Source organism: Opisthocomus hoazin, chromosome 7 (assembly GCF_030867145.1).
Source record: "Opisthocomus hoazin isolate bOpiHoa1 chromosome 7, bOpiHoa1.hap1, whole genome shotgun sequence".
Taxonomy (NCBI): domain Eukaryota; kingdom Metazoa; phylum Chordata; class Aves; order Opisthocomiformes; family Opisthocomidae; genus Opisthocomus; species Opisthocomus hoazin.
The window spans coordinates 233,366-253,709 of NC_134420.1; the positions used below are offsets into that span (position 1 = coordinate 233,366).

General features: G+C 65.8%; 4 protein-coding genes across 8 annotated transcripts; 2 read left to right on the plus strand and 2 right to left on the minus strand.

Annotated features, from left to right (window-relative positions):
- Window positions 1–3,201: 3,201 nt before the first annotated feature.
- Window positions 3,202–5,991, minus strand: CLP1 (cleavage factor polyribonucleotide kinase subunit 1). Its single transcript, XM_075426732.1, has 2 exons — window positions 5,203–5,991; window positions 3,202–4,011 (listed from the first exon to the last, which is right to left on the minus strand). Exons 1-2 carry the CDS (start codon window positions 5,806–5,808, stop codon window positions 3,340–3,342), a joined length of 1,278 nt encoding a protein of 425 aa, XP_075282847.1. The 5' UTR covers window positions 5,809–5,991; the 3' UTR covers window positions 3,202–3,339.
- A 46-nt stretch (window positions 5,992–6,037) lies between these two features.
- On the plus strand, window positions 6,038–9,184 carry YPEL4 (yippee like 4). 3 transcript variants are annotated; one of them, XM_075426735.1, is made up of 5 exons: window positions 6,342–6,510; window positions 7,519–7,848; window positions 8,467–8,510; window positions 8,592–8,700; window positions 8,928–9,184. In XM_075426735.1, exons 2-5 carry the CDS (start codon window positions 7,705–7,707, stop codon window positions 9,015–9,017), a joined length of 387 nt encoding a protein of 128 aa, XP_075282850.1. In that variant the 5' UTR covers window positions 6,342–6,510; window positions 7,519–7,704; the 3' UTR covers window positions 9,018–9,184. The 3 variants fall into 3 exon arrangements, with proteins under 3 accessions (XP_075282849.1, XP_075282848.1, XP_075282850.1); XM_075426734.1 differs by lacking the exon at window positions 8,928–9,184 and having other exon boundaries at window positions 6,038–6,510; window positions 7,258–7,848; window positions 8,592–8,683; XM_075426733.1 differs by lacking the exon at window positions 8,928–9,184 and having other exon boundaries at window positions 6,038–6,510; window positions 7,258–7,848; window positions 8,467–8,684.
- A 205-nt stretch (window positions 9,185–9,389) lies between these two features.
- SERPING1 (serpin family G member 1) lies at window positions 9,390–15,934 on the minus strand. Its single transcript, XM_075425843.1, has 10 exons — window positions 15,852–15,934; window positions 15,576–15,794; window positions 13,349–13,421; window positions 13,053–13,122; window positions 12,437–12,935; window positions 11,943–12,080; window positions 11,667–11,870; window positions 11,405–11,547; window positions 10,736–10,955; window positions 9,390–10,174 (listed from the first exon to the last, which is right to left on the minus strand). Exons 2-10 carry the CDS (start codon window positions 15,763–15,765, stop codon window positions 9,924–9,926), a joined length of 1,788 nt encoding a protein of 595 aa, XP_075281958.1. The 5' UTR covers window positions 15,766–15,794; window positions 15,852–15,934; the 3' UTR covers window positions 9,390–9,923.
- On the plus strand, window positions 13,666–15,504 carry UBE2L6 (ubiquitin conjugating enzyme E2 L6). Of its 3 annotated transcripts, none has more exons than XM_075425844.1 (4): window positions 13,666–13,856; window positions 14,230–14,319; window positions 15,054–15,145; window positions 15,218–15,504. In XM_075425844.1, the coding sequence occupies exons 1-4, from the start codon at window positions 13,681–13,683 to the stop codon at window positions 15,370–15,372; spliced, it is 513 nt and encodes a 170-aa protein (XP_075281959.1). In that variant the 5' UTR covers window positions 13,666–13,680; the 3' UTR covers window positions 15,373–15,504. The 3 variants fall into 3 exon arrangements, with proteins under 3 accessions (XP_075281959.1, XP_075281960.1, XP_075281961.1); XM_075425845.1 differs by having other exon boundaries at window positions 13,758–13,856; window positions 14,956–15,145; XM_075425846.1 differs by having other exon boundaries at window positions 13,758–13,856; window positions 14,959–15,145.
- Window positions 15,935–20,344: the final 4,410 nt, after the last annotated feature.

Genomic DNA, 20,344 nt, shown 5'->3' on the forward strand with positions numbered 1-20,344 from the left:
CTACACCCCGGAGGTATGCAGGGAAGCCCGTTCCAGAGCTTGCTGCTGGCCTCGGCACCCCCTCGCTGAGCCTAAGCAAGAAGGCCAGCTGAAGACCAAGGACCCCCCTTTTCTGCCTCCACAGGCTCTCTCGGCTAATTTTGACGTTGCACAATCAGTTCTCATCTACCACTGAGATTTCAGGCTCTGAAAATTAGCAGAGAGAGCAGAAGTGTTGTCAAACCTGCTGGTCAGCAACACAACTGAACCGGACCAAACATCTCGCGCTGCAGACCACCAACACGAGAACATCGCTTATCTCAGCCACCCCTCCCGTCTTCCAGTATGGAGAGGCACCAACGAGATGGGAAACGGGCTGCAGTCAGCACCCCTCTGCCGTGGGGGGTCCCTGCAATCACAGAACCCAGACAGCGAGACGTCAAAGGAGGATTCTTTTAGCCCAGACAACAGGACTGGAGATCGACTGCTCAGACACAGACTACAAACCGAAAGGCAAAGCCGTTAACGTCATACGGCTGGATGTCATGGGGAAAGGTCAACACCGAGGCTCCCACCACAACACAACGCTGCGGGGTCTCCCCACAGAGGATGATTTTCTTCTCGCCCGTACCACAGTAACACAGAACTCAGGCCTTAGTGTGCTCAGCACTGTACATAAATAGGAGCACCTGCCTCAAAGAGATGATTTGGGGACACTTTCGTGCTTTCAATTCAAAAGGAGGATGCACAGTAATGCACACCAGACACTTCTGCTCCGCAGGGAAGTTTGGAAACCTGGCCAGAGTAAGGCTTCTACGGCTGTCCCCCTGGCTTCAGGCGAAATGGCCTACAACTCGATGCGTTTCTCCACAGTTAGACATACAGTCATTTTCGTTTTTTTTTTTTTTTTTTTTAAGGAGAATAAGATACAGAAAGCGGACAAATATTTTATTCCAGACAACAGCTAGAAGGTTGGTGTCCACTCAGTGCTTACCTCCTGGCCTGGATTACCCCACTCCCATCCTCCTTCCCCTGTCAGTCTTGCTGGTTTACACGGGATTAGTCCCATTTTATGGAAAATGCAGGGAAGAACAACATCTCATCCATTGCAGCCGTGTCTCACTGCGTGCACCGTGGCGAGCAAGGAACAAATCCAGCCTCTTGCCACTGTGTTACAAGATGCAACAGCTGGCAATGGAAACTACGAGTGCAGCGATCGACATGATGGGCCTCTAAAACAGGAGTTAAAGGTCTCTCGCCGGACCTTGTCAGGGCTCGTACCTCAGAAACCAACAGGAACAAAGTACTCTGCTAAAGAACTGCTGCTGCCTCGACCGGAGATAGCGAAGGTGATAATTAGATTAAGCCCACTAAGATGACCTCCGATCAACTCCTCTCATTCTGATCCGGACAAGGCTCTAGTCGTACTTCATACCCCCTGGAAAAAAAATATCAGTAGCACCTAGAACAGAAAAGCCTGCTTCCCTAAACACCCAAACTCAGATCCACGCCGGAGTGAAAGCCAGCTAGTCCGGGGGAAACCACTTCCCAGGGAGTCAGCAGGAGGGCGGCACGAGGAACGCAAGAACAGCCGATCATCTCCCAGCTCAGCGAGACGAAGCGGGGCGGGGCACCCGTGTTTTTATCTTATCTCGGGGAGATGCGACCAAACACATGGACGCAATAATCTGGGATTTGTATGCCCCATGTTTAGAATTCAGGACTTCTGAGAAGTCAGACTGAACACCTGCCAGCAGCACCCACTACAGCGCCAAAACCAGGGAACGCGACGTGGAAACGTGCTTTGAGGAGGAATCACGCTTTGGATGGGTGGGACAGGAGGACTCGGTGGCCAGAGCGCGGGGTCTGAACTTCTGGTCCTCAGCAGCCCACGAAAGCCAACGCGTGAACGTTCACACGCCAGGCTTTCAAAGGGCAGAGTTATTAAGATTTTCCGAGAGGACAGTCCCAGGCACAGGAGAAGCCGGTGTGTCCAGGGAAACCTCCCTGCTGCAGGCACAGGGCTCCAGCCGCCTGGGCAGGAGGAGGACGGGGGGGCCCGGGGCTGCCAGCCCCGGGGCACGGGGCAGAGCACGGCATGCCGAGGCAGCTGCGCCTGGCGCAGAGCCCCGTCCCGGCCTGCTCCCGCCCCGCTCGCAAGGGAGCCGCAGCCTCCCACCGCCGCTCCCGCGGCCTCGGGCCCCGTCCACGGCGCCGGCAGAGGCCTCCCCCGAGGGCCGGGCGCAGGAAGCGGGGGCTTCGTGCGCGGGGAGGGGCCGACGGGGCCCAGCAGCAGGAGGGCACGGCGGGCAGGGCAGGAGGAAGCGCAGCTCCCGCCCGGGAGCGGACTCAGGCCGTGAGGCAGGGCCGGGCTGCGGGACGCGGCGCCGCGGGGGGCCCGGGGGCCGGCCAGAGGGCCAAGCCGGCGGGGGTGCTTGGGGGCTGAGCCCTCCTCCGCGGGGCGGGCCGGGAAGGGGCCGGTCCCCGCGGCTGCGGCCCCGCCGGGCTCCCGGAGGCGGGGGGGGGGCGCGCAGCAGGCGCGGCCGCGGCGCGGGGGAAACCGGGGCATGGCCCGAGCCGCGCGGGAGGGAGGGAGGGAGGGAGCGAGGGAAGAAGGGAGGGAGGCGCGGAGACCGGCGGGGCCCGCGGCGGGCGGGCGGGCGGCAGCCAGGCCCCGCGGAGGGGTGCGGGAGACTGGCCGGCGGCGGAGGGGGACGGAGGGAGGCGGCGGCGCGGGCGAGGGGCGCCGGCAGCGGGAGGGGCGGGCCCGCGGCCACGTGACTCACCGGCGGCGGGCGGGCGGGAGGCCGCGAGCGCGCGACCAACGCTCCCTGGCACGAACCGTCGCCGCGCTCGGCGGCTGAGCACGACGTCACGGCCGCGCCTGCGCAACGCCCGCCGGCCGCGCGCGCCCCCACCGCCGCTGCTCATTGGCCGCCGCTTGGGTAACCGCCCAGAGGGGGCGAGGCGCATGCGCATCAGGACTGCGCGGGCGGTGACGCGCATGCGTAATGGCCGGGGGGGCGGCAGCTCGCCATGACAGGACGCATGCGCGGAGCGTACCACGTCGGGGGGGCGGGGGGAGCCAGGGCTCGGCGCTGCGCACCGCGGGGTGACCGTACCGGGGCTCGGCTGCCGCCGCCCTCCTCCCCCGCCCCGGGCAGCCCTGCTCCCCGCAGCGCCCCGGGCACCCCCTCCCCCGGGTAGACGCTCACCCACGGGCAAAGGGCTCCGAAGTTTAATAACGAGCGGTACAAAACGGTACAAAAGCGTACAAAACGTGGGCGTGGGCATGGGGGCCCCGCCGCGCCCGCGGGTGGGGGCGGCCGCAGGAGGGGGTGCGGGCAGCCCCTTCCTCCCCTACTTCAGGTCCATGAAGCGAATGTCCATGATGAGGAGGAAGTTCTTGGGCAGGGGGCGAGGGGCCGGGGAGAGGACGGTGAAGACCTGGCGCTCCAGGTCGACGCCGGTGACGACGATGAAGCCAGCCACGCTGGTCTCCGAGATGTTGTCGTCAGGGCTGTCAGCGGTGCTGACGCTCAGGAGGTGGTGCACCATGTCCCGCCCTGGCGTCACCGGCACCAGCTTCAGCTGGTTGTCCTCCTGCGACATGCCCAACGGCAGGCAGGAGTCCGGGATGGTGGGAGCCCCCACCTTGTAGATCTTGACGTCAGAGAACTTGACATCAAAGGCGTGAGGGTAGAAGCAGCCCCGGAAGCCGTAGAAATACTCCCGGATGCGGTCATCCCGGCACTCCCGCCGGAAGTCCTTGGAGCGCTCCACTACACCGCCGGACTTGGGGAGCAGGACGGTGCGCACAAAGTGGGGCAGGTCCCTCTTCAGCTCGTTGTAGAGCCGCTCCTGATCCAGCACCACCACCACGTCCACCTCGAAGGCGGAGGCGGCGTGCACCAGCGCCTGGTAGCCCGAGCCCTTCACCCAGCCGCAGGTGTTGATGACACAGCCGCTCACTGAGGCGCGGCGATTCACCTCGCAACGCTGGTTGAAGACGTCGGCCAGGCGGGACGTGATCTGTGGGGCAGACAGGGCGGAGGTCACACAACAGAGAGACTCCTGAGGCACCCATGTACCCGAACGTCAGCCGGCTCTCTCCAAGGCTGTCCCCGCCTCCCTCAGTAATGCCAGAGCCTCGGCCCCCACAGCAGCTCCATGCTGGCTCCGACCGGGTGAGAAGCCCAGGGCAGCGAGCAGGCAGTCCCTGAATGGCAGCAGAAGGGCAGGAGGCCGGCACACTGGGCCCCGTCCCACTCCTCGGGCACACAGCCAGCCTCCACACTGTCCCTGACACGCTTGGTTATTTACTGTTAAGGCATAGGAGCGATGCCCTGGGCAGCCACCTGGGACAAAATCCGGTCTTCCCCACCCCCAACCGATAGCCGCAAAGGGGCAGTTTGCCATGCAGGAGACTGAAGCCATTCCTAAAACATGCTACTAGCATTTATGGGTGCTTGCCTACAGCAGGAGAACCACTTTCCTGCCCTGAAGGCTTCCAGGACGAGGGCAGCACTGGGCTGTGGTGGCCTTCAGCCGAGCAGGGGCCTCTGTCACCAAACAGCAGTGGTGGGAGGACCCTGGGGATTTGGGTCAGCTTTCTGGGTGTCTTCCCATTTTTCTTGGGCTTCTTTCCCCTGGGGTTTCCGTAAACAGAGCGCAGGCCGGGGGTAGCAGGAAGGGGGGTCCCTGCAGGGGAGGAACGCGGTGCAGTGACAGCCCCCCCGCTCCAGCTAACGCTGGCTCCACGCGAGAGCCATCAGACCGTGCCCGCTGCTGCGCTCTGCTCCCTCCCACCTAATGAGCCCTGCGGGCTGGGTGGGCTCGCTGTGACCTGCGGCTCTGGCCTCACCCTCCACAGCCAGCCACGGCTCGCAGCCTGTGCAGGGCCCAGCGTGGGGGCAGTGAAAAGCTCGATCACGGTCCCCCAGCTCCTCCTCTCCAGGCTGAAGAGTTTCTCCCCTTCTCAGGGGGCTCCCCCATCATCTGTGCTATGCCTCTCCCCTCACCGCCCTGGCCCCCCTACATCTCTGCTGAGGTGCAGCCCCCAGCAGTGGGCACAGAGCTCGGGGGGGGAAAGCACCGCAGTCTCACACAGCAGCCAAAGCAATGGGACAGTCCTGGCTGGGTGGGGAGCTCTGAAGCCCGGCTCTGAACCAGGCCCATCCCTGGGGTGAGGCCCACCACCCCCCCCGGGCCCCCCACACTCACCTTGTTGTACAGCTTGATGTTGGTGCCTGGCGTGGTGGAGCCGAAGTGGTAGACAAGCGGGGCCTGGAGGGAGAAGCCCTCCTCCACGTCGGCCGGCCGCTCGATGTAGAGAGCGCCCATGGTGCCGGGGATGGAGACGGAGCCCTGGCCCACGTCCAGCTCCACGAAGGTGGGTCGGCGCCCCAGGCGCACAGCGTAGTTCAGCAGCAAGCGGCACACAGTGGACTTGCCCACGTCGGTGGGCCCCACCACCATGACACGGGGCCCCCGCTCGTCCTCCCGCTCCGCCTGCCGCCGCATCTGCTCCAGGGCCGTGTGGGTGTTGAGGTAGAGCAGCATGGGGGTGTCCTTGGAGACGTAGGCCACCTCGGTGCGGCCGCTGAGCTGGACGGTGCAGCCGTGCCAGGTGAAGACGGCCACCTTGGCGCCCGCGTCGAAGCTGAACTTCTTGTTGCGGGTCAGCTCGGTGCCGAAGACCTCGGCCATGCCGGTCAGCAGCTCCAGCTGCACCGTCTGCGAGGCCTCCACCTCGAAGCGCAGCTCCGTCTCCCGCTCCAGCTCGAACTTGGCCACCTGCTTCTTCTCCTCGCCGCCGTCGTCCGCCATGGCGGGAGGGCGGCGGGGCCGGGCCCGTCCCCCGAGCCGCCCCGCCCGGCGGGGGGCTCGCGGTCCCCTCCCCCGCCCTCAGGCCGCCGCCGCGGCCCCCGCTAGCCCCTCACCCACCTACCAGGGCCGCTGGGGCAGGCTGCGCCGGAAGTGAGGTCAGAGAGGCGCGCCCGGCCCGCTGGGCGGGGGGCGGTGCCCGGCGGGGGTTGCCATGGCAGCCGCGCGGTGACGTTGACGCAGCGCGGGGGCGGTGCCGGTGTGCCGCCACGCCCCGGGGTCATCTGCATGCCGGCCCCGCGTCCCCTCGCCTCATTTGCATGTCATTAGACTGCGCCCCCCGGATCTGCCGGCAGGGGTCCCCGGCTCTTTTGCATCTCATTTGCATCCCCCTCGCCCGCAGCCCCGCCTGATTTACATCTTATTTGCGTGTGTCCCGGGGGTGACTCCCGGAGGGGGGGACCGGGGGCGTCGGGGCCCGCAGCGCATCCCCGGCAGCGGGTTTGACGTCGGAGGTGCCGGGAGGTGACGTCACGGCGGCGGGTGCGGGCGGTGACGTCGCGGCGGCGGGGGGATGAGTCACGGTGCCGTGATGCAGTCCCCGGGCACGCAGGGCCCCCCCCGCGCCCGCCCGGTGCCCCCGCCCGCCGCCCGACCCGGGGACAGCGGCAGCGGCGGCAGCGGCAGCGGGGACAGCGGCAGGCGGTGAGCGGCCCCCGGGACCCCATCGTGTCCCCAGGGCTCCCGTGGTCCCCTCCCGGGACCCCCAGTGCCCCCCCCGGCACTGCTGACATTGCCTGCCCCGGCACCCCCATCCTCCCGGCCCGGGACCCCCAGTACGCCCCCACCTCCGCCAGCCCCCCCATCGCTGGCGCCCCAACTACACCCCGAGGCCCGCATTGTGCCCTCCAAGACCCCCACTCCCCCCGGGGCCCCCATCATCCCCTCCCGGGGCCCCCAATGTCCTTCCCCCAAGACCTCCATCATCCCCTCCCGGGACCCCCAATACCCCCCCTCTCCGAGACCCCCATCATCCCCTCCTGGGACCCCCAGTGCCCCCCTGGGACCTCCATCGTGCCCCCCCCGGCACTGCTGACATCGCTCGCCCCAGCACCGACATCCTCCCGGCCCGGGACCCCCAGTACGCCCCCGAGCCCCCACCTCCGCCAGCCCCCCCCATCGCTGGCACCCCAGCTCCCCCGCGAGGCCCCCGTTGTGCCCTCCGGGACCCCCACTCCCCCCGGGGCCTCCATCATCCCCTCCAGGGACCCCCAATATCCTCCCCCGCAGGACCTCCGTCATCCCCTCCCGGGACCCCCAGTATCCGCCCCCCCCCCCCCCCCGAGACCTCCGTCATCCCCTCCCGGGACCCCCAGTATCTCCCCCCCCCCCGAGACCCCCATCATCTCCTCCCGGGCCCCCCAATGCCCCCGGACTCCCTGATCCTTTCAGGAGCAGACCCGGCCCCGCTCGGGAGGAGCCCCCCCATCGCCCCCCCAGACCCTCGCGCCCCCCCTCTCTGAGGGCCCCCCCTGGGAACAGCAGGGACGAGGCGGTGCCCCCCCGCGCTGCCCCTCACTCCCGCCTTGAGCTGGCCCGGTCTCAGCTGGCAGCGCGGCGGGGGTGGCGGGGCCCAGAGCTGGAGGTATCGGGGGGCGGGGGGGGTGGCTGGCAGTGCCGCCCCCCCTCACCGCCCCCTCTGACTCTTGGCAGGCCGCCCCCCTTTTCCGCCTCCTTCTCACCTGGGGGGGCCCGGGCCGGCGCTGCCCCCCCGACCTCGGCGCGGGAGGAACGGCGGCTGTCGGCGCTCTGCTGCGCTGCTTCCCCTGCGAGCGGCTCTGCGGGGGGTGCGCGGTGCCCCCCGCGCCCCCGCGCCCCCCCGGGGCCCTGCCGCCCGCCATGCCCTCCCCCCGCCGCCGCCTGCCCGCCGCTGCCCGCCGCCCGCCCCGCACCTTCCGCAGCTACCTGCCGCGCTCGCACCGCACCTACAGCTGCGTGCACTGCCGGGCGCACCTCGCCCGCCACGACGAGCTCATCTCCAAGGTGCCCGCCCCGCACCCCCCCGCCCGGGCCCGGGGGGCTTCTTCCCGTGGGGTCCCCGAGGCCGGGAGCTTCTCCCCGTGCTGGCCCTGGGGTGGCGAGCCTCATCCCATGGTGGCACTGGGGCAGCGAGCTTCATCCCACGGTGGCCCCGGGGCAGTGAGCTTCATCGCACGGTGGCATGGGGACAGCCAGCATCCCTCCGTGGTGTCCCCAGGGCAGTGAGCTTCTCGCGATGATGTCCCCAGAGCAGTGAGCTTCTCCCCGCTGTGGCCCTGGGGCAGCCAGCATCCCCCCGTGGTGTCCCCAGGGCAGTGAGCTTCTCCTTGCCGTGGCATGGGGACAGCCAGTGTGCCCCCGTGGTGCCCCTGGCATGTGTTGTCCCTGAGGCGGGGACATTCCCCACGGTGCCCCCATGTTGGTTAGCATTGCCCCGGTGTCCCCAGGGTGGCAAGCGTCCCCCCCGGGGTCCTGGGGTGGGCAGATGTCCGCTGCGGTGCTTCCGTGGAGGTGCCCATCTCCCCGGCGGCGTGCTGCACGGCAGTGGTGCAGCAGGGCGGGGGGTGCGGGTGGCCCGGGGGACGTGGGGCGCAGCCGGTGACTCGCGCCGTGTCCCCGCAGTCCTTCCAGGGCAGCCATGGCCGTGCCTACCTGTTCAACTCCGTGTGAGTACCGCGGGGCGCGGCGCGGGAGCTGCCGTCCTGGCGGAGCCATGCCGTGGCACACCGTCCCGCTCCCCGGCACAGGGTGAACGTGGGGTGCGGCCCCGCCGAGCAGCGGCTGCTGCTGACCGGGCTGCACTCGGTGGCCGACATCTTCTGCCAGAGCTGCAAGACCACGCTGGGCTGGAAATACGTGAGTGGCCCCCCGCCCTGCTGCGGGCACCCCGAACCCTGCCGCGGGCACCTCCCGTGCACCCCGAGCCCGCCCTGGGCACCCCAAATCCCTGGCCTGGGCACCCCAAAGGCGGGCACCACCCCGGGCTCTGCTGTGGGCACCGTGCTGGGCACAGGCGGCAGCCCCAGCGCCCAGCCCTGGGGCGCCCACCGGGGGCACGGGGGGTCTCACACCGTCTCCCCCAGGAGCAGGCCTTCGAGAGCAGCCAGAAGTACAAGGAGGGAAAGTTCATCATCGAGATGTCGCACATGGTGAAGGAGAACGGCTGGGACTGAGGGGCGCGGCGGGGGCACCCCCGCCCTGGCGGGCACCCCCGCTGGGGTGCTGGCAGCGGGTGCCCCCCCGCACCGCCCCCCTGCCCCGTGGGCGCCGGTGCCAGCCGGGGCCCCCCGGGGGGAGTGCACGGCCCATCACCAGCACGCGGGGGCTTTTCTAGGGCAATAAAGGCCTTTTTTTAGGAAAGTGCTGGTGTCACCCACCCCCGGCACTGCCGTCTCCCCCAGCTCAGCCCTGGCACCCTGGGGTGATGCCTGGCATGCAGCCGGGGCCCCCACGGGCACCCTGGCACAGACGGGGGCTGCTGACAGCCCCCAGCCTCCCCCCTACCCCCCGGCTGTCCCTGACCCTCCCAAGAGGCAGCAGCCAGACACTGGTCAGCGCCTTTATTGGGGCCTCAGGCCCTGAGCTGGTGGGGAAACTGAGGCACGGGGGGGCCCACACTGCCCTGGGGAGCTGGGGGGAAGGGTGGGGAGCTGGGGGGGGTGGGGAAGGAGGGAGGGAGAGATGGAGAACTGGAGGGAGGGAAGGAGAGAGAGGGAGGGATGGGAGTAGGGAGAAGGGGAAGCAGGGAAGGAAGGATGAGGGAGCATGGAGGGAGGGTAGGAGGGCTGGAGGGAGGGGAAAGGGAGGAGGATGGGTGCTGGAGGGTGACTGGAAAGAAAGAGGGAGAGGGTAAGAAGGGAAGGAGGGAGGGAAGGTGAAAGAGGTGAGGAAGGAGGAAGGGACGAGGGATGGAAAAGAAGGAAGGATGAAGGGAGGGATGGGGGGAGAGAAGGAGGGATGGGAGGTGGGAAGGAAGGCGGGATGGGAGGAAAGTGGGGAAAACGCAGGGAGGGAAGGAGGGAAGGAAGGAGGAAGAAGAGGCAGGCGGGAGGGAGGGAGGGGTGAGTGGTGGGCAGAGCTCAGGGCTGGGGGTCGCTGAGGCGGCCCATGAAGAGGGGGACGGCGCCGTCGTCGTGCCAGAGGACGAAGAGGAAGGGGCGCAAGGCCTCCAGCAGCAGGACGGTGCGGGCCACCGAGGTGGCCATGGCACCCGCTGCCTCCACGCCGGCCTCGTCCAGCGCCAGCACCGCACGGTGCCGTGCCGCGTCCACCGCCACCGCCGGGCCCTGCGCCAGCCCGCACAGCTCCGCGTCCAGGAACAGCCCATAGTCTGCGGCACCCGTCCTCAGTGCCACCCCCGCGGGGATGCTGAGGACGGACACCAGGGCAACGGGTGCGGAGGGGGCACAGCGGGGCCTCAGGGACACCAGGGATGTGGGGAATGGTAAGGGCACACCAGAGACACCGGGGACGTTGGGGGGCACTGGGGGATGCTAAGGGACATGGGCACACCAGGGAAATGGGGGATATTGGGGCCACTGGGGCCACCAGAGACAGCAAGGGTAACAGAGGGACACTGGGGGACACCCGAGATGAAGTGGACTTTAGGGGCATGGGGGCAGTGGGACACATCAGGGACACTAGCGATGTGGGGGACACCTGGGTATGGGGGCACCCTGGGGACACCAAAGGCATGGGGATGCTGGTGAGCACTGGGGACATTGGGGCCCCTGGGGAAAGGGACCTGCATAGGGACCAGGGAGGGGCCAGTGACATCCTGCAGGGAGTGACATCACCGCATGTCACCTCCCGCGCGGGAAGTGACATCACCCCCTGCCCACCCAGCCCAAACAGGGATGCCAGGGGCAGGACCCGGGGTCAGTGGCCTTACCCATGTCATGGACCAGGGCCACCACGTCCAGGGCGAGGTCGAGGCGCATGCGGGGCAGGGCCAGGGCGGTGGCCTGGGGAGGGGTGCGGGCTGCCCGCCACAGCAGCCCCAGGAAGGCCAGGGGGTCCAGTGCCCGCTCCAGGGTCCCCAGTGCCCCCAGGGGCCCCCATGGCACCAGCACCACCAGGCTCAGCCCCCCGCTCAGCTCCAGCCGCCCCACCTGAGGGACGGATCCTGGCCCTCAGTGCCACTGTAGGGACCTCACAGCCCAGCACGCCCAGTGCCACCGCAGTGATGTCACAGCATGGCACCTCCCTCCCAGTGCCACCACAGCGACCTCGCAGCCCAGCATCCCTCTTGGTGCCACCACGGTGATGCCACAGCCTGTCATTCTCCCCAGTGCCACCGGAGTGACGTCATGGCCTGGCATCCCTCCCAGTCCCAGGGGAGTGACATCACAGCCTGGCATCCTCCCCGAGCACCACGGAGTGATGTCACAGCCCCCCTCCCAGTGCTGGGGGAGGGATACCACAGCCTGGCATGGCCTCCAGTGCCACTGCAGTGCCACCACATACTGTTACCCCCCCCCCCCAGTGCCACGACAGCGGAGTCACGGCCCAACACCCCCTCTGGTGCCACTGCAGTGAAGTCTGGGCTGGTGTGGGGTACCTGGACCTGCAGGCGGGGGTCAGTGAAGGAGGCCACCGGGTACTTCTTGCTGGTCATGGTGGGCACCATGCGCGGCGGGTGCCCGGGGCGCAGGAAGGGCAGCAGCACCGTCTCCTTGGCCTCCAGCGGCGTGCGCCAGGTGGCTGCAGGGACACGGTGTGGGGGCTGCGGGGCATGGCCTGCCCGGGGGGGGCCACGCGGGGTGACCGCGGGCTTGGCCCCTCACTGGATCCCGGGGCAGATCCTGTCTCTGGGGCCGTACCCTGGAAGTGGACGGCGCTGAGCAGCAGCAGGCAGGGCTGGGGGGGCAGTGCCGTCAGGAGGCCCGGCAGCAGCCCCCGGCTGGCCCCCCGCACCCACTCATTGATGTGCCACAGGTCCAGGCTCTCGTTGCCGCTCAGGGCCTGCGGCCGGGCGCCGTAGAAGTGCCACGACTCATTGAGGAAGCGGGGCCGGAGGCGCAGCTCTGCCCGGCAGCACGGCTGGCATCAGCCTCATGCCTGTTGGGCATCGGCGGCCCCGCCGGTGCCCGCCTCACCTGGGTTGTGGAAGATCTGCGCGGCGGAGAAGAGGCCGGGCGCGCTGGCGAGCTGCCGCAGGGTGCCGTGTGTACAGGCCAGCTCCGGCGGGTACGCCAGGATGGCGGCCAGGCGCTCACGGGTCTCACCACGGGCGCCTGCGGGCACAGGGCAAAATCAGCCAGGCGCCCGTGGGTCCAGCCTGGGATGGTTGTGGGAACGCAGGTGGTGCCCACGGCAATGACGAGAGCAGCACCCACAGCCATGCCCACAGCAAAGCCCATGGCAACATCCACACCTGTGCCCACGGCAGAGCCCAGTGGCGGTACCCACGATGGTGCCCATGGGAGTGCCAATGGCAAAGCCCACAGAGATGCCCACGGCAGAGCCCACAGCCATGCCCACAGCTGTGCCAACAGCAGAGCCCATGGCAGAGCCCGTGGCAATGCCCACAGCAGAGCTCACAGCAGAACTCACGGCAGAGCCCACTGCTGTGCCCATGGCAGCCCCTCACCCAGCAGAAGGTGCGAGAGCCCCATGGCGACGTTGATGGGGGAGAAGAGCAGGTTGGCATCGGGCTGGGCAGCCTCTGCCATGCGCTGGTAGAAGCGGAGGGCGAAGGTGACCAGCGCCTCAGCCACGGCCGCCCGCTGCTCCCCCGTGGGCTCCCCGCAGGCCTCGGCCAGGTCCCCGTCTCCGGGGCATGGCGGGGCACTGGTGCCAGGGGTGGTGGGGGGCCCCGGGGTGGTGCCGGGTGCTGCCGTGCTGCCGTCGGCCGTAGTGCCTGGATGCTCGGGTGCTTCCTCAGGCGCCTCAGGGCTGGTGGGATCCGTAGTCTTCTGGGGGGCACCTGAACTGGGCAGCTCCTTGGGGTGGGCGGGGGGGGTGGGCACGGGCAGGACGGGTGCTGCCATGTCCCCCGGCAGGGCTGGGGCAGGGTTGGGGGACACTGGTGGCGTTGGATGCTGTCTGAACTGCTTCAGCTGGCTGGGAGCAGCCTCCAGCGTGGACACCTGGGCACAGGGACCTGGGTGAGTTGGGGCACAGGGGCACCTGGGCAGGGGACTCAGGTGACGGTGGGCAGGGGGGCAGCTGGATGCAGGGAGCCCGTGTCCCTGGGCCACACTTACCGGGGTGACAGTGGCCGTGGCTGTGGCCACCAGCCACACCAGGGGCAGCCAGTGCATCATGGTGGGCAACCTGGTGGGCAAGCACAGGTCAAGGGCTGGACAAGCACCTGCCCGCCCACCCCCGCTCCCAGCATCCCATCTTGGCACCCAACACCCTCTCACCCCAGCCCAGCACCCGCATTCCCTGCAGCGCCTGTACCCTCACCCTGTGCACCCCCACCCAGGGGTGCCCCCTGGTCTGACACCCCCCGGAGAGCCGGGTGGGGGGGCAGGAGGAGATGGCACCCTGGGCCCACCTGGGTGCCCAGCGGTCTGTGTCCCTGTGTGTCCGGCTGGGTGCAGAAGGGATCTGGCTGGACCTAGCCCTGCCTGGTTAAAGATTAAGGAAGGCATCGGGCAGCTGCCGAGGCTTCCCGTAAATCACCTGGGCCGGCAGCCGGGGGGGGTGGGGTGGGGGGGTGGGGCAGCCGGGGGGCGGGCAGGGAGCAGGCGCCCGTGGTAGGATGTGGCCCACCCCCCTTCCAGCCCTGTCTGGCTCTGTTCCCGGCACTGGAGTACCAACCCCCTCGGGCAGGCACCCTTTGGGAGGTGGGGTGAGGCGCTCTAGCCACTCAATCGCCCCCTCTCTATGACCCCTGTGGTCCCCACCCTTCTCTATGGCCCCAGGCCTGTCTGGCTCCACCCCCCAACCCCGTGCTCGGGGAGGGGCTGGAGCACCTCGCCCCGCCTACCCGGAGCGTGGCCCGCTGGAGCCCCGCCCCGCAGCACCAGGCATTGCTGGCCATGGCCGCGAGGCTCGCCAAGGTGGGTGGGTGCACCGGGGGACGGCGGAGGCGGGCGCGGCCGTGTCCCTGCATCGGCGCGGGCACCGGGGAGGGCCGGACCGGGCGTGCGGGCCCGTGGTGGTTCCGGCACGGGGGACCCTGGTGGGGCACCGGGGTTGGAGGTGCCCTAGAGGTGCGGGGGTGCCGGGGCTGGCGTTACCGCGGTGGAGCGGCGGCGGTGGCGGGGCGGGGGGCGCCGGGGCCGGGGGCGCCGAGCCTTCCCCAGGCGCCCCCGCGCTCCAGTTTCGTTTCCCCGGCGGGACCGCCTCCCGAAGGGGCACGGCTCGGAGGCTGCCCCGCCCACGGGGGCGTGTCCCGGAAGGCGACCCCGCCCACTGAGTGCCCCTGTGCAGGAGCTGGAGGAGGCGCGGCGCTGGGCCGGGGCCCGCGAGCTGCGGCCGCTGGAGGGCGACATGCGGCGCTGGGAGGGGCTGCTGCTGCCCGTGCGTGGGGCGCGCGCGGGAGCGGGGACCCTGGGGGGGGGTGTGGGGGGTGTGTGTGTGTCCCGGGGGGGCCCGAGGGAACGGGGGACTCTGGGTATGGAGGGGGTGTCCGGGGGGGCCCTGAGGGAACGGGTGGACATGGCACGGGGGGACATGGCACGGGGGGGGATGTCCTGGGGTGGCTCTGAGGGATCAGGGACCCTGGGCATGGGGTGTGGGGGGGTGTCCCGGGGGGACTCTGAGGGAATGGGGATCCCTGGGTATGGGGGTGGTGTCCCGGGGCACGGGGGGGGGGGGGGCCCTGAGGGACTGGGGACCCTGAGGGACTGGGGACCTTGGGTATGGGGGGCTGGGGCAGGCCCTGAGGGAACAGGGGGGAGCACAGGGGACCCTGGACATGGGGGGCTAGGGGTTACCCTGGGGGGCTCTGAATAGGTGTCCCTATAAGGGCAAGATGGGGGAGGGTCCCCCTGGGGTCCTGGGCTGGGGACAGTGGCAGTGTACCACTTCTAGGGGCTCAGGCTGGGAGGGAGGCCCACTGGGAGAGGGACACTGGGTACCAGGGCTGGGACAAGGGGCTCCTGCTGATGGACGCTGCCGCAGGGGGGTTCTGAGATGCCGCCCCCCGACCCCCAGCAGAACAACCCCCCATACAACACGGGCGCCTTCCGCTTTGAGCTGACCTTTGCCCCCAACCACCCGCTGTCCCCTCCCTGCGCCACCCTCTGCACCAGCATCTACCACCCTGGCGTGGACCCCGACGGCCACGTCTGCCAGCCTCTCACCTCTGCCCAGCACTGGGTGCCCACCACCCGCGCTATCCAAGGTGGGTGCCTCGGGCACGGGGAGGGGGCTCAGCGGGAGGGGGTGCCCGTCCTGACTGCCCCGCTGCCCGCAGTGCTGCAGGACCTGCTGCTGCTGCTGGACAGCCCAGACCCCCAGCGAGTGCTGCGGCAGGACCTGGCCCGTGAGCTCCAGGACCAGCCCGAGGTCTTCCTGCGCCGGGCGGAGGAACACACCCGCCACCACGCCGAGCAGCGCCCGGGGCCTTAAGCCCCCCATGCCCGGAGCCACCCCGGCTTCACCCCTGCCTTGGCACGGGAGCCTAGCCGGGGGGACTGGCACCCTGTGGGGCCACCCCACCCCGCACAGAAGCCGATAAACATCCTCCCGCTCCTGCTCTGACCCCGCGATGCCTCACCGGGAGGGCGGGGGGCACCGGGGAGGTGCTGCCCGCCCTGTGGGCCAGGACGCACCGGCGCCATCAGCTGGGGCCCCCGCCGGGGGCGGGGGGGAGTCGGGGGGCTGGAGGGCGGCTCTCACTCGGCGGTGGTGAAGGCCAGGGCGAAGTTCTGCTGGCGGGCGCCGGGCTCCAGGCTGCCGCAGTCGAAGGCATCGGGGAAGAAGCTGTGCAGGAGGGTGCAGAAGGCCAGGCCGCTGCCCCATCGCCCCGAGAAGTTCTGCACGTCCACGTGCTGCCGCGGGCGGGCGGGGGTCAGGTACCTCCCGCCCCGCCCCGCTCCTCAGCTCACCTGGTAGCTGCGGGTCCGGGAGCGGCACCACTCCAGCAGCACGGCCTTCACCGTGGCGGGGCCTCCCGCCCGCCGCAGGTGCGGGACCGGCCCCGTGGCTGCGCTGCGGACGGGGCCGGGCGCCGTGGGCTCCCCGCAGCCCCGCCGGGCAGGAGAACCCCGCGCCCCGCTGCCGCCCGCGGCTGCCGCTGCTTCCCCATCGGCCGCAGCCCGCCCCAAGGGGGCCCGGCCCTATTGGCCAGTGCCTGCCCACAGCGGGCTCTCCATTGGCTCGTCCTCAATCCTGTGGCCGCCGTTCGCCCATTTCCTCCACAGCATCAGCTGTGGGGGCTGCCAATCACCCTACGCCCCATTGGCCAGTCCCTGCCGCAGCACCGCGCCATTGGTCCATATCTGCCACCTCACCCTTGCTATTGGCTCCTCCTCGATCCAGTGGTCCCTTTTGGCCCATTTCCTTATGCCAACCACTCTGGGGCTCCCTATTGCCCTGCACCCCATTGGCCAGTCCCTGCCTCCGGGGCATTGCCATTGGTCCATCTGTGCGACAAGTGGCTTCCCATTGGCTCATCCTCAATCCAGTGTACTCTGACCATTTCCTCCACGGCATCAGCTGTGGGGGCTCCCAATCACCCTACGCCCCATTGGCCAGTCCCTGCCGCTGGAGCGTCGCAATTGGTCCACCTATGCCACCTCACCCTTGCCATTGGCGTATCCTTGATCCAGTGGTCCCTTTTTCTCCCATTTCCTTATGCCAACCACTCTGGGACTCCCTATTTCCCTGCACCCCATTGGTCACTTCTTTCCCCCAGGGCATTGCCATTGGTCCATCTGTGAGACTGGTGGCTTCCCATTGGCTCATCCTCAATCCAGTGGACTCTGACCATTTCGTTTACAGCATCAGCTGCAATGGCTCCCATTTACCCTACACCCCATTGGCCAGTCCCTGTCCACGGGGCATTACCATAGGTCCATCTCTGACTATAGCAGCCTCCTCATTGGCTCATCCTTGATCCAGTGGCCTCTGTCTCCCCATTTCCTCCATGGCATCCGTTTGGGCCTCCCAATCACCCTAAGACCCATTGGCCAGTCCCTTTCCCTGGGCCATCTTCATTGGTCCATCTGTGCCCATTGCGACATCTCCATTGGCTCATACTGAATCCAGTGATCTCTGCTGGCCCAGTTCCTTCATAGTATCCACTCCAGCGGCTCCCAATCAGGCTGCACACCATTGGCCAGTCCCTTCTACTGGGGAATTCCTATTGGTCCATTTCTGCAACCTCAGCTTACCTATTGCCTCACTCTTGATCCAGTCGTACCCTTTGGCCCATGTCCCCTGTGGCATCCCCTGCGGTGGCAATGCCACTACGCCCCTTTGGTAACCCCTGCCACCAGAGCATTGCCATAGGTCCATCTCTGCCACCTCGGCCTCGCCATTGGCTCATCCTTGATCCAGTGGTTCCTTACGGCCAGTTTCCCCTGTAGGATCCGCTACAGGGGCTCACCATTGCCCTGCACCACATCGGCCAGGCCCTGCGGCTGGGGCATCCCAATTGGTCCATTTCTACCATGAGCGGAGTCCTGATTGGGTCATCCACAATCCAGTGCTCTCTTTAGGCCCATTTCCCTTGTGGAATCCGCTCCAGGAGCTCCCCATTGCCCTCCACTCCGTTGGCCAGTCCCCGTTCCTGGGGCATCGCCATTGGTCCATCTCCGCTCCAGTGGCCTCCCCATTGGCTCAGCCTCAATCCAGTGCCTGCTTTTGGCCCTTTTACCCTGCTACGGGGGGGGCGGGGGGGCATTGCCCTGCACCTCATTGGCTAGTCACCACAGCATCACCATTATTCCATCTGTATCATCAGTAGACTCCCCATTGACTCATCTACAATCTAGTGGTGCCTTTTGGCACCCCCATTGGTCCATCTCCGTTACCTCGGCCTCCCCATTGTCTCAGCCTCTATCCAGTGGCTCCAGTTCATGCATTTCCTCCATGGCATCTGCTCCAGAGGCTCCCAATCACCCCACGTCCAATTGGCCAATCTCTGCGGCTGGTCCATCACCATTGGTCCATGTCTGCCACCTCACCCTTTGCCATTGGCGCATACTTGATCCAGTCGTTCCTTTTGTCCCATTTCCCTATGCCAACCACTCTGGGGTTCCCTATTGCCCTGCGCCTCATTGGCCAGCCCTTTCCCTGGGGCATTGCCATTGGTCCATCTCTGCCCATATTGGCCTCCCCATTGGCTCATCCTTGATCCAGTGGACTCTATCTGCCAATTTCCTCCACGGCATCAGCTGCAGGGGTCCAAATTCACCCTACACCCCATTGGCCATTCCCTGCCGCCGGAGTGTTGCCATTGGTCCATGTCTGCCACCTCACCCTTGCCATTGGCGCATCCTTGATCCAGTGGTTCCTTTTGGCCTGTTTCCCTATGCCAGCCACTCTGGGGCTCCCTATTGCCCTGCACCCCATTGGCCAGTCCTTGCCTCTGGGGCATTGCCATTGGTCCATCTCTTCCTATAGCAGCATCCCCATTGGCTACTCCTCGATCCAGTGGTCTCTTTTGGCCCATGTCCTCCACTGTACCTGCTCTGACGCTCCCGATCGCCCTTTTCCCACTGCATAGTCCCTTTTCCTGGGGCATCCCCATTGCTCTATCTCTGCTTCCAGCGGTTTCTCCTTTGCTTTTCCCATTCTGCTCATTCTTGTGCATTCAGACCCTGAATTTTTTAAAGCAGTCTGTTTGAATGTGTTTGTCAAATAGAGCATGGGAACCGTCAAGGCCGAGCTGACGCATCACTGCTAAAACTGTCATGGGCATACCTGGATTTTATAGTCGGACACTCTTCTCTCTCCAGTCCTGAACTTCCAAACACTCCAGCACTGCAGATGTCTGGATTTCACCCTCAAGGATGCCATCACAACCTATCTCTAGCTATGCAAAGGTCCCTTCATATCTAGCTTTTGTCTGCAATCTCATGATCTTGTCTGACGTCTGTGATCTGTAGTTTCTCTTTAGAGAAAACATGGAACCAGATGAGATGTATGTGGCTGGCTCACTGCATTGACATGATAGTGAGAAGCGTATGAAGCTATCAGGGAAGAGCTAGAATAACCCTCTCCCCTCCACAGAAAAGAAGAAATAGTGATTCACACTTGAATGCAGTAAAGAACATCAGCTTTCGACTGCAAATATTTGCTAGTTTGGCAATTAGGAGCTGAACGCTCATGAACAACTGAGTCTTCTGCTAATATTTTTCGGCTCAAACACAAAGGACATGATTAAACTGTCCTCCTGGGAGCCTTTAAGCAGGCAAATAGAGGTCTGGTCTCCCACAGCAACATGCATGAAAGGAATATGTTCACAGATCTCTATTGCCCCATTTATGGCAAATCTTGTCTGCTTTACAAAGACACAGGAAAAGAGAAAGAAGCCTCAGGAATATTCTGCATCTATAGCACACTGGAAAATCAGGGTTGAAACTAAATCTGAAGGAAACAGAGACATCCTGAGGAATAAAAGGCCCATTCAGGGCTATTCAACAGCTTGCAATAATTTTTGAGTCAGTCATCTCCTCTCTCATGCCATTGCTTGAGCTGTTGTGAATCTCACAGGGCACGGGCAGGGCGAAGACTGTCCCATTGTTTCTGGCTGGCATGTCCATCAAGTGGACACAAAGTTCACTGGTACCAAGAAGCCATGTTAAGATACCCTGAAAGGCAAGACATGCTAGCCCAGCTCAGGGGCTTACCACTCTGGTTACTGGTTTTTCCAGAGAGGATTTGCATTTGGGTGGCTGAAAGGCAATGTTATTATTTGTTTATTAAAAATGCACTATGATTGGAGGTGGGCTTTTTTTTTTTTTTAATCTTCAGCCATTTGCTAAACCTGGGTTACATATAGTGACACTTCTGGAGGCTAAGAATAGCAAAAGCTAATCCTGTCATCAATTTGACTTCAGGGAGGATCAGGAGTAAAATGCCAGCATTGTCTGGGATTTGGAGTGATTCAGTCTCTCCAGGCAGGGACACATGCTCCATCTTCTCTGTGTCCATCCAAAGACAGCAGTATCTGGGGGTTTACTCCAAATCAAGATCCAGCTCACCAGGATTCATCTCAGGCCAAGTGAGTGAATTGAAGCAGAGCCTTTAGATCCGCACAGAACACAATTTATCCATCAAGAGAAACCTCAAGTGCCAGCCTTTGAAGTCACCCCATTAACGTACATGTTAATGTCCCATTCATCCATGACCTGGGCTGTCTGAGTAGACAATCTAAGCCCCCAAATGCATATTCAGCATGCGGGACATCTTCGTTGCCTGTGGATGTGGTTTTGTTTGGGTAGAGGAAGACTGGTCACACTGCATCCCACTTGCACTGCAAGAAATAATTGGGGGGGGGGGGGGGGGAGGGAAATAATTCAGCAAATGGTGAAAGGCACTGGAAGGTACAGGCTGGAGTTTGGGTATGGGATGTTGAACTCTGGATTTCTTA

Bases quoted from the DNA above. Each gene is read 5' to 3' on its own strand.
- YPEL4 (XM_075426733.1), top strand. From the start codon at position 6,380: ATGAGTCACGGTGCCGTGATGCAGTCCCCGGGCACGCAGGGCCCCCCC. The intron at 6,511-7,257 runs GTGAGCGGCCCC...TGATCCTTTCAG, and splicing joins AGCGGGGACAGCGGCAGGCG to GAGCAGACCCGGCCCCGCTC. The intron at 7,849-8,466 runs GTGCCCGCCCCG...GTGTCCCCGCAG, and splicing joins ACGACGAGCTCATCTCCAAG to TCCTTCCAGGGCAGCCATGG.
- UBE2L6 (XM_075425844.1), top strand. From the start codon at position 13,681: ATGACCCCTGTGGTCCCCACCCTTCTCTATGGCCCCAGGCCTGTCTGG. The intron at 13,857-14,229 runs GTGGGTGGGTGC...GCCCCTGTGCAG, and splicing joins TGGCCGCGAGGCTCGCCAAG to GAGCTGGAGGAGGCGCGGCG. The intron at 15,146-15,217 runs GTGGGTGCCTCG...CGCTGCCCGCAG, and splicing joins CACCACCCGCGCTATCCAAG to TGCTGCAGGACCTGCTGCTG.
- CLP1 (XM_075426732.1), bottom strand. From the start codon at position 5,808: ATGGCGGACGACGGCGGCGAGGAGAAGAAGCAGGTGGCCAAGTTCGAG. The intron at 4,012-5,202 runs GTGAGTGTGGGG...TCTGCCCCACAG, and splicing joins ACATCAAGCTGTACAACAAG to ATCACGTCCCGCCTGGCCGA.
- SERPING1 (XM_075425843.1), bottom strand. From the start codon at position 15,765: ATGGGGCAGCGGCCTGGCCTTCTGCACCCTCCTGCACAGCTTCTTCCC. The intron at 11,871-11,942 runs GTGAGGCGGGCA...GCTGCCGGGCAG, and splicing joins GCAGATCTTCCACAACCCAG to AGCTGCGCCTCCGGCCCCGC. The intron at 10,175-10,735 runs GTAAGGCCACTG...CGGGTGCCGCAG, and splicing joins GGCCCTGGTCCATGACATGG to ACTATGGGCTGTTCCTGGAC.